The sequence below is a fragment of the Colius striatus genome, chromosome W (assembly GCF_028858725.1).
Source record: "Colius striatus isolate bColStr4 chromosome W, bColStr4.1.hap1, whole genome shotgun sequence".
Classification (NCBI taxonomy): domain Eukaryota; kingdom Metazoa; phylum Chordata; class Aves; order Coliiformes; family Coliidae; genus Colius; species Colius striatus.
In genome coordinates this window covers 15,942,325-15,952,503 of record NC_084789.1, presented here as the reverse complement: position 1 = coordinate 15,952,503, position 10,179 = coordinate 15,942,325, and the positions used below count along the sequence as shown (strand labels likewise).

The 10,179-nt window shown below is 44.1% G+C and overlaps 1 protein-coding gene across 2 annotated transcripts in view; it reads left to right on the top strand.

The window, feature by feature from the left end:
• The first annotated feature begins 2,152 nt into the window (after window positions 1-2,152).
• Window positions 2,153-10,179, top strand: part of LOC104555766 (Golgi phosphoprotein 3) — a 50,156-nt gene continuing 42,129 nt past the window's right edge. The window contains exon 1 of one of the 2 annotated variants that reach the window (XM_062016778.1): window positions 2,153-2,518. In XM_062016778.1, coding sequence (XP_061872762.1) covers window positions 2,336-2,518 — 183 coding nt within the window. In that variant the 5' untranslated portion in view covers window positions 2,153-2,335. Of the gene's footprint in view, window positions 2,549-10,179 lie in introns of both variants that reach the window. The other variant, XM_062016777.1, reaches the window with a different exon arrangement.

Sequence of the window (10,179 nt, the reverse complement as noted above, 5' to 3'; positions counted from 1 at the left end):
GTGAAGCCACAGCTTTCCAATGTGTGTGGACAATTACCCCGCATCAGGTTATCAAACCCAAACTAATATTAGCTGAAGTAGCTGGAGCAGCAATGTATGTATTACTGAAAGATGATACTCCTGTTTTCCTCTTTTATCATAGGTTGGCTTGTTGTGCTTTATAGTCTGTGCTACAAGCACATACACTGCACATATTTCTGCAAGATCAGTATGGCAATATTTAACACAGTTAGCCTCCACTTTAACTAACTCATCTACCTTTTACATTGAAGGAGGTTTAAATAATATAGATCTTTTAACAATGTGTTTCATTGGTGTGCCAACCCCAGTAGCTGTATTACAGGATTATACTATGTTAAGTAATTTTGACATTACTATTTCTCATTGCTTTGGGTGTTTTTCTTTTGCCCTAAATAGGTGATGGCTGTACACCTACAAAGATTACAAAATTGATTGTGGACTATTTCATCCTTTGATACCATGATACCATTCAATTTGATACCTTTGATACCATTCAATTCTGAATGCATGAGTTGCTTCAATGTAACTGATGAATCAGCCAGCATAGAGAACAACGTTCAACTTGTCCAGCACTTAAAGCCTCACACAAAACAATCTACTGATGTTGCCTGACTGTCTGAAATCGATTTAACTCCCTGACAGTATATATGGGACACCTGATTCAAAGTATTATTGTAGAGATATGTTCATTCCTTCTTTTTATACGTGTTTATTGCATGCCTCTTGGAATTGCTATGTCCTACAAACTCAAATGAACATTTCTAGCTTTGCCAGCACTAGTAAAAGTGGTCTCTTGAGCAAGGGCACGGAATGTGGGAATATAAGGGAAGATTGGCAAGAAGGATTGTAAATACACTCAAGTGACCTGCAGCTGGAGTGTTGAAAGAATGCTAATTGTTGTTTAGCCCTGTGTGCTTGGCAAGTAGAACATCTTTGTTTAGATAATACAGGCCTGTCATGGACTCAGAGGCACCTATCAGACATTCTTGATATTTCTGCCTTGCTGTGGGAAAGATCAAAACACAGTGGAAAATTACAACCAAAAAAGCAATCCCTGTTTTACAGGTGAAAGCAGCAGGTTCAAAGTCTTTTGTATTTTCCTTCTGCTGCTGGCAGGACTCCCAACTTAAGTGCCTCTGCTGGGCGGGGGGAGGGGGGCTGTTTCAGAGATCTGCTGGATCTGCTGGTGAGTTAAGAAGTAAGGAGAATAAATTTGCTCTTGGCATTTTATCCATGGTTTTGTGGTTGTTCCCATGTCCTGCCTGTGTCAGCTCACACAACCAACTTAATTACATTCCTGTCATCTTGATCAAAATCCTCAGCAAAATATCCAAGTGGCTCATGTAGAACTAAAAAGCTTTGGTTTGGCATTTGACTTAGTAGAGCAAAAAATCTGAATTAAAAAAAAAAAAAATCAGAATGTCAGACGTTAAGTGGACTGTAAATAATTGGCAGGCCTCAAAACACAGAAGAGGAACAATTGGCAAACACTTGTGTGATTGATTCAGGTCCTCTGGGGATCAGTTTTGTCCATCTTCTATTTGTTTTTATCAGTGATCTTGAAGAAGCTATATTGAATTGTCACCAATTTGCATTAGCAGATTATTCAAGAATTGGAAGTGTGGAAAATAACGGAGTGACTTACAAAGTGACTTGGAGCTCTTTGTAAACAGGGTGCACTTGCAGAGTTGCAATAGGAATCAGACATGCTCTTGGGGCTAAAAATAAAATCAAGCAGACTTAAGGCTGTAAATAAGGCATTTTCTAAGAAAAAAACTATTAATTTAAGAGAGCATGCCACCCAGCCTCTCGGTTATGCCACGGCGGGCGTCAGCCAACTCCTCTCCCCTCCACCTGGCGTGTTGGATTAACCGTCCTACACAACCCCGGGTAACTGTTAAGCAACAGTTAAGTAACGATCAAAACCAGCCAGCACCACCCACATTCCCTGAACCCAAGAAACCCCAGCCCCGCGAAAATAAATAAATAAATAAACCAACCAACCAACCTCCCTCCCACCCCCCAACCACCCCTTTCTGATCTCACCCTCCCACTGCCACATCCTTCGCTAATATCAGCCCCCGCCGCCATATTGGAGGAACAGTCATTTCCGCTAGCTCGGCCACCGCAGGAGGGATGTCAGTCTCCGCCTCCCCCGCCCTCGCCGTGGCCGAGCCCCATTCTATGACCTTCTTTGGCCGGCTGTTGCCCTAGGGCGGAGGCTGAAGTGGTTCTCGTCTTTTCTCCTCTTTCCTTCCTGAGCTGTTTATAAGCCTCTCCGTCTTGAGCCTTTCCCCTCCCGCTGCTTCCAGACATGACTTCCCTGATCCAGCGTAGCTCTGGTCTGGTGCAGCGCCGAACTGAGGCCTCCCGCAGCGCCGCCGCCGACAAGGAGCAGGGGGCGGGAGGTAGCCCAGAGGAAGAAGGCCGCCGGGATGAGCCTGGTGACGACAGGAAGAGCGACTCCAAGGAAACACGGCTCACCCTCATGGAAGAGGTGCTGCTTCTGGGCCTTAAGGACCGTGAGGTGCGGCCGTAGCGGTGGGGCTGGGGTGGGCCGAGGTGAGGGGTACCGGGAAGGGGGTGGCTGAGGAGTCTCAAGGGTGCTGAGGAGCTCTGGGGAGAGGGTGCCTGAGGGGACACTGGTTATTCGGGGGCTTTAGGGAGGTCGTTCATGGGGAAGGGGAGTTTAAATGTTTAACGGTGTCAGCAGGAGTAGGGAGGTAATCATTGCCCTGTACTCGACTTTGGTGAGGCTCCACCTCGAATACTGTGTCCAGTTTTGGGCCCCTCTCTACAAGAAAGGGGTGCTGGAGAGGATCCAGAAGCGGACTACCAAGCTAGTAAAGGATTTGGAGCACGTCTCGTATGAGGAAGGGCTGAGGGATCTGGGGCTGTTTAGCCTTGAGAAAGGAAGGCTCGGGGGAGACCTTATGGCTCTCTACAACTACCTGAAAGGAAGTTGTAGCGAGGCAAGGGTTGGTCTGTTCTCCCTAGTAACAAGCAATAGAACAAGAGGAAGTGGCCTCAAGTTGTGCCAGGGGAGGTTCAGGCTGGATATTAGGAGGAATTTCTTTACTGAAAGGGTTGTCAGGCATTGGAACAGCCTGCCCAGGGAAGTGGAGTCACGGTCCCTGGAGGTGTTTAAGAATTGGTTGGATGTTGCACTTGGGGAAATGTTCTAGTGGTTGATAGGACTAGGACAAAGGCTGGACTAGATAATTTTAAAGGTCTCTTCCAGATGAAATGATTCTATGATTTTAAGTGGTGCTAGGGTGCAGGTGGTATGGGGGCAAGGATACTGCTGGCTGAGTTTTGCTGTGGCTTTAGGGTGTTGCTGGGGACAGGGACTGTGATGTTGATAGCGGTTGGGGCAGGGATTCATACTGGAAAAGGTGCGGAAGGTGCTTGGATGTTGGGCAAAAGGGAACCTAGCAGAGATTTTTGGATCACCCTTTGGATGCAGGGTTCACAGAAGGGCTTCAATATTTGTACCATCTGGAGGAGGGCATTGTAGAGCTCGAGGAAAGAAGGGGACCTGGAGCCTGATAGTGGTGGTGGTTGACTTGAGGTCCTGATTAGGCCTATGATATTTATACTCATATACTTATAGCTCTAATGTGGGAGACTTGTCTACTCCTATGTATTTTGTCAGGCACAACTATATGGTACTTATGGGGTTCTCAGGCGCTTTAGGATGCTTAGCAGACATTTTTAATAAGACTTTCCAGACTACCGCATGTTAAAAATGTCTTAAACTTTGAGGAGATATATTTGACAAAAATGGACCTTGGATACTGAGAAGTGTGTCAAAATGAGGAAATGGCATTATTATGTAATTTTGTGTCTTTACTAAATTTATAGCTTAATTGGACATCATGATACTGTGAATAACAGTCATTGAGGAAGGTATACTTCTACCAGTGTACTGTATTTTTTGAAATAATATTCATGCACTGCAGTCTGCTGCAACAGTAAATATTTGTTTTTTATTTATGCTTTTTTTGGTGAAGACTAAAATATCATTTATGATAATGAAGTAATGTTAAATCACTTTGTTAGATACAGAAATTCTCTTGTATCTTTGCTACTCATGTTTGGCTTTCAGAAACTTCATTTGTTGACAAAGATTTAGCGTTGCAGTATAGCTTTTTGTACAAATAGTTCATGGGAAGGTCTCTAGCCTATGAAACTTTTCGTTATATTGAAATAAGTTATTAGGGAGCTAATTTGCCTGCTTCAGATGTGCTGTTTTGTGTTGCTGAGATTAGTGTAAAATGTAGTTTCTTTATTCTTGCAAATCTGAGTAGCTGGATTTGTTACTGGACTTTATATTTTATTCCTAAAGAGACTTTTTTTAGGTGAAACAGGAGTTTTTAAAAATTCAAAATATGAGTGGCATCTTCCCTGATCTTAAGATTTGACTTTGTGAAATTCAGGTTATGATGCAGAAGTCTCTGATCTTTTTGCCTGTGTAACAAATGATGGAGTTTTCAAAAGCCATTTTCATATCTTTTAGTGTCGTTGTGTCCTGTCCCAATGTTGTTCCCCCCTCCCACATAAAAAAAGTTTCATTGACAGCCTGAACGTCAACAGAAAAGCTCCCAAGTTTTGCTGGAAAATGAGACAAATGAGTGAAACATGAAGAGACATCTACTGGGAACTTGCATTTCAGTTGAAGAATGATATGAATGCGTTGAAACCTTGACAAAGACGTGCTCTTAAATCATAAAATTAGGTTAGAAAAGACCTTTAAGATCAAGTCTAACTTTAAACTTAACACTACCGAGTCTACCACTAAATCATGTCTCTAAGCGCCATGCCTTTAAATACCTCCAGGGATGGTGACTCAACTACTTCCCCAGGCAAAATGTTTGGGATCAAATAACAACAAAGTATGTAATGTCTGTGATGAAAAATTCTTTTTTTCATAGTCGCCTACCTTTTTTGTCCCTTTTTTATTTCATGTCCATATATAAATTACAGGAGGTGTGGGAGGAGGAGTACCCAAATTCTGTGTGCTACAAGATCTTTACTGTGCTGCTGAGCAGATCTTACTTTTGGGCTCTTTGAAGGACATCATGCTGATTTGGAAGCAGCACTTCAGATCCAAGTTGACTTTGTGTTGAAATGGTGTTTATATTTCATGATTCTACATGCAACTAGTGTGGTTATCCCTTCTCTTACAACATAGCTAATCTGTAATCTGTATTATTTATGGATAACTTTGAGTGTAGCATAGTCCCTACTTTCATGTCAAGCTATGTATTGTAGAACAAAGGCAAAAGCATTATTAAAGCCTTTCTAGTGATACTTCTCAGTTTTTCTAAGCACTCTTAAAAAAAAAAGCTGTAACTCTTCTCCTGTAGCAAGCTGTTTTTATTAAAAATTTTACATGAAGTATATCTGAGAAAGTATTGCTGTTAACTGCTGGAAGAGAAGAAATCATGGAACTGAAAACTAACATTTTACATTTAAGAAAAAGTGGTATTATTTCATGTGTTCTTTGAGTCTAAAGTAGTTCAAGTACTGCAGCATTTATCTCAGTTAAGCTATGTGTAACAGGCCTTCTTTGCAATGCTAAATTGACCAGGCTAAGTGTTAAAGGCAGTATATTCAAGAATGACTTTACTACACACAGAGTAAATAATTACTACAGCACATATTCACTTCTGTTACATTACTGGGGGAATCATAGAGTGGTTTGGGTTGGAAAGGACCTTTAGAGGTCATCTAGTTCAAACCCCCTACAATGAGCAGGGACATCTTCAACTAGATTAGGTTGCACACAGCCCCATTCAACCTGACCTTGAATGTTTCCAGGGATGGGGTATTTACCACCTCTCTGGGTGACCTGTTCCACTGTTTCACCACCCTCATTATAAAAAATGTGATCTTTATTGTAGTCATTTTGTCAGGGCCAAGTTTTGGTAGTGGGGGGGCTGCAGGGGTGGATTCTTTAAACAAAGAGCTGCCAGAAGCATCTCCTGTGAATGTTAGGGCCAATGCCAATCAATTCCAAGATGGACCTGCTGCTGACCAAGGCCAGGCTAATTAATGGTGAGGCAGGCTGTCTCTGTGCAGTCCACAGAGGTCCATGGGGGAGCAGAGATCCACTCGCAGCCTAGGGAGAACCCCACACTGGAGCAGGTGGATGCCTGAAGGAGACTGGGACTCTGTGGGAAGCCCACACTGGAGCAAGTTCCTTAGAGTCTGTGGGGAGAGAAGAGCCCACACCAGAGCAGGTTTGCTGTCAGGACTTGTGATCCTGTGGGAGACCCACCCTGGAGCAGTCTGTTCCTGAAGGACTATTTTTCCTATGGATGACCCACACTGAGGCAGTGTATGAAGAGTTTTTTTTGTGAAGAACTGTGGCCTGTGGGAAGGACCCATGTTGCAGAAGTTCTTGGAGGACTATGTCCTGTGGGAGTGGACCCCACATTGTACAAGGGGAAGTGTGGGGAAACCTCCTCCTGAGAAGAAGCAGTGGCAAAGTCCATCTGTAATGAACTAACTGTAACTCCCATCCTTCTGCACCAGTGGAGGGGGAGGAAGGAGAGTCCTGGGAAGAAGGAGGGGTGGGAGGAGGTGTTTTGAGACTTGGTTTTACTTCTCGTTTTCCCTACTGTGTTCTGGTTATTTATTAATAAAATGAAACCATTTCTCCCCAAGTTGAGTGTTTTTCCCATGATGGTAATTGCTTATCTCAATTCATGAACCTCTTGTTATATTTCTCTCTCCCCTGTCCAGTTTAGGAGGGGAGTGATAGAACAACTTGGTGGGCATCTGGCACCCAGCCAGGGCTAAACCACCTTACTTATATCTAGTCTGAGCCTACGCTGTTTTAGTCTAAAATCATTACCTGTTGTCCTATTGCTACAGGCCCTGCTAAAAAGTCTCTCTACATCTTTCTTATAAGGCTCCTTTAAGTGTTGAAAGGCTGCTATATGGTCTCCCTAGAGCCTTCTCTTTTTTCCAGACTGACCAACCCCAACTCTTAGCCTGTCCTCGCAGGAAAGGTGCTCCATTCCTCATTATTTTTGTGTCCCTCCTCTGGACTAGCTCCCACAGGTCCATGTCTGTCTTGTCCTGGGCGCCCCAGAGCTGTATGCAGTACTCAAGGGGGAGTTTCATGAGAGCAGACGGACAGAATCGCCTCCCTTGACCTGCTGGCTATGCTTCTTTTCATGCAACCCAGGGTTTCCTCTGCATAGACAACTTTCTCAATCTGGTTTTTTTTTTGACGTTTAACAAAGAAGGAAAAAATAAGTCAATTTATTATGTGCCACTTTCAAGTGTTTTTCCCCCATCTTGCAAACAGGTTTTAGAACAACTTCAGTAATGTATTTTTACTCCTTTCAGAAATATTCATAAAATGTTGCTGCAGAACATTTCACATACACATTTCAGACATAAGTGCAAAGTTTGACATAAAATAGTACACATCTCTTCTTATAAGTGCATCGTGTGTAAGTCTGGATGAGTAGGAGCACATAGGTTTGTGGTACTATGACTAAGCTGTTAGTCTGAGTGCAGACCACTATTATGCATGTCAAGTCTTCCCCACCTTCCCAGTATATCTTATACTAACTAAAACACTGCATTTCAGTCCTCTTTTTTTCTTTGTTTGTGATGAACCATTAAGATAATAACAGTATGCCTTGTAAGTTTGATCTTTGCAATTGGAGAGCTGTTAAACACTTGTAGGTCTTTTACTATTTGTGCATGTTACAGGAGTTTGTTACTAGTTTTGAAGGGGGAAGGGGATAAAACCAGGCCCACTAGAGTTTAGCCTAAGGGTGGCAAGCCAGTGTCGGAGGTGAATCCTACATGATCGGCTTTCTTCTTGAAATGCCTCTATACCAATATATGCAGCATGGGGAATAAACAGGAAGAGCTGGAAGTCTTTATACAGGCAAAGGGTTGTGATCTGGTAGCAATTACTGAGACATGGTGGGACAGCTCACATGACTGGAATGTGATCATGGATGGCTATGTCCCTTTTAGGAAAGACAGGCCAACAAGATGAGGTGATGGAGTTGCTCTTTATATGAGAGAACAACTGGAATGTACTGAATTCTGTCTAGATGAGGATGAGGGGCAAGTTGAGAATTTGCTAGGGGACATCTCGTGGGACAGGGTACTAGAAGGTAAAGGGGCCCAAGATAGTTGGTCTTTATTCAAGGATCACTTTTTCCAAGCTCAGGATCCCAGTGGGTAGGAAATCAAGAAAGGGAGCCAGGAGACCTGCATGGTTAAACAGGGAACTGTTGGGCAAACTCAAGTGGAAGAAGAGAGGCTAGAGATCATGGAAGGAAGGGATGGCCACTTGGGATGAATATAAGACTGTCGTCAGAGGATGTAGGGAGGCAAGTAGGAAAGCTAAAGCCTCATTGGAGTTATACCTTGCAGGGGAGGTCAAGGACAACAAAAAGGGCCTCAAATACATTGCTGACAAAACTAACACTAGAGGCAATATAGACCCACTGTTGAATGAGGCTGGTGCCCTGGTGACAGAGGATACAGAGAAAGCAGATTTACTGAATGCTGCCTTTGCCTCTATCTATACTGCTGGAGACTGTCCTCAGGAGCCCCAGACTCTGGAGGAAGTCAGTTTAAAGGAGGAGTTTTGTTTGGTTGATGAGGACTGGGTTAAGGATCAGTCAAGCAGTCTGGATGTACATAAATCCATGGGCCCCGATGGGATGCACCTGCGAGTGCTGAGGGAGCTGGTGGAAGTCACTGCTAAACTACTCTCCATCATCTTCAGTAAGTCATGGAGAACAGGAGAGGTACCTGAGGACCGCAAGAAAGCAAATGTGTCACTCCAGTCTTAAAAAAGGGCAAGAAGGAGGAGCTGGGTAACTACAGATTGGTCAGCCAAAGGGAAAGAATAACCCCATGTACCAGTACAGGTTCTCCTCTCCCTCTACTCTGCCCTTGTGAGACTGCATCTGGAATATTGATTCCAGATCTGGTCCCCTCAGTTCAAGAAGGACAGGGAGCTGCTGCAAAGAGTTCAATGCAGGGCCACCAAGATGATTAAGGGAGTGGTGCATCTCCCTAATGATGAAAGGCTGAGGGAGCTGGGGCTCTTTAGCTTGGAGGAGACTGAGGGGTGATCTCATTAATGTTTACAAATACATAAAGGGATAGTGTCAGGAGGATGGAACCAGGCTCTTCTCCATGATGTCCGATGATAGGACAAGGGGCAATGGGTACAAGCTAGAACATAAGAGGTTCCAAAGAAACATAAGGAAGAACTTCACTGTGAGGATGGCAGAGCACTGGAACAGGCTGCCCAGATGGATTGTTGAGTGTCCTTCTCTGGGGACATTCAAAACCAACCTGGACGAGTTCCTATGTGACCTACTGTAGGTGGTCCTGTTCTGACAGGGGGGTTGGACTATATGATCTTTCGAGGTCCTTTCCAACCCTTAAGATTCTGTGATTATGTAATCTTGGCATGTATCAGAAATAGTGTAACCAGCAGGACGAGGGAAGTGATTGTCCCCTTGTACTCAGCACTGGTGAAGCCACAAATCAAATACTATGTCTGGTAGAAAAAGACCTGGGGGTGTTAATTGACAGCTGGATGAATATGAGCCAGCAGTGTGCCCAGGTGGCCAAGAAGGCCAATGATATCCTGGCTTGTATCAGAAACAGCATGACCAGCAGGACCAAGGAATTGATTATCCCTTTGTACTCAGCCCTGGTGAGGCTGCACCTTGAATACTGTGTCCAGTTCTGGGCCCCTCACTACAAGAAAGACATTGAGGTACTGGAATGTGTCCAGAGATGGGCAACAAAGCTGGTGAAGGGTCTGGAGAACAGTCTTATGAGGAATGACTGAGGGAGCTGGGGTTATGTAGCCTGGAGAAAAGAAGGCTGAGGGGAGACATGATGACTCTCTACAGCTACCTGAAAGGAGGCTGTAGCGAGGTGGGGATCGGTCTCTTCTCTCCAGTAATGAATGATAAGAGAAGAGGAAATGGCCGAGAGTTGCACCAGGGGAGGTTTAGATTAGACATTAGGAAAACTTTTTCACTGAGAGGGTTATTCAGTTTTGGAACAAGCTGCCCAGGGAGATGATGGAATCATAATCCCTAGAGATATTTAGAAGACGCATAGTTGAGGTGCTGAGGGACGTGGTTTAGT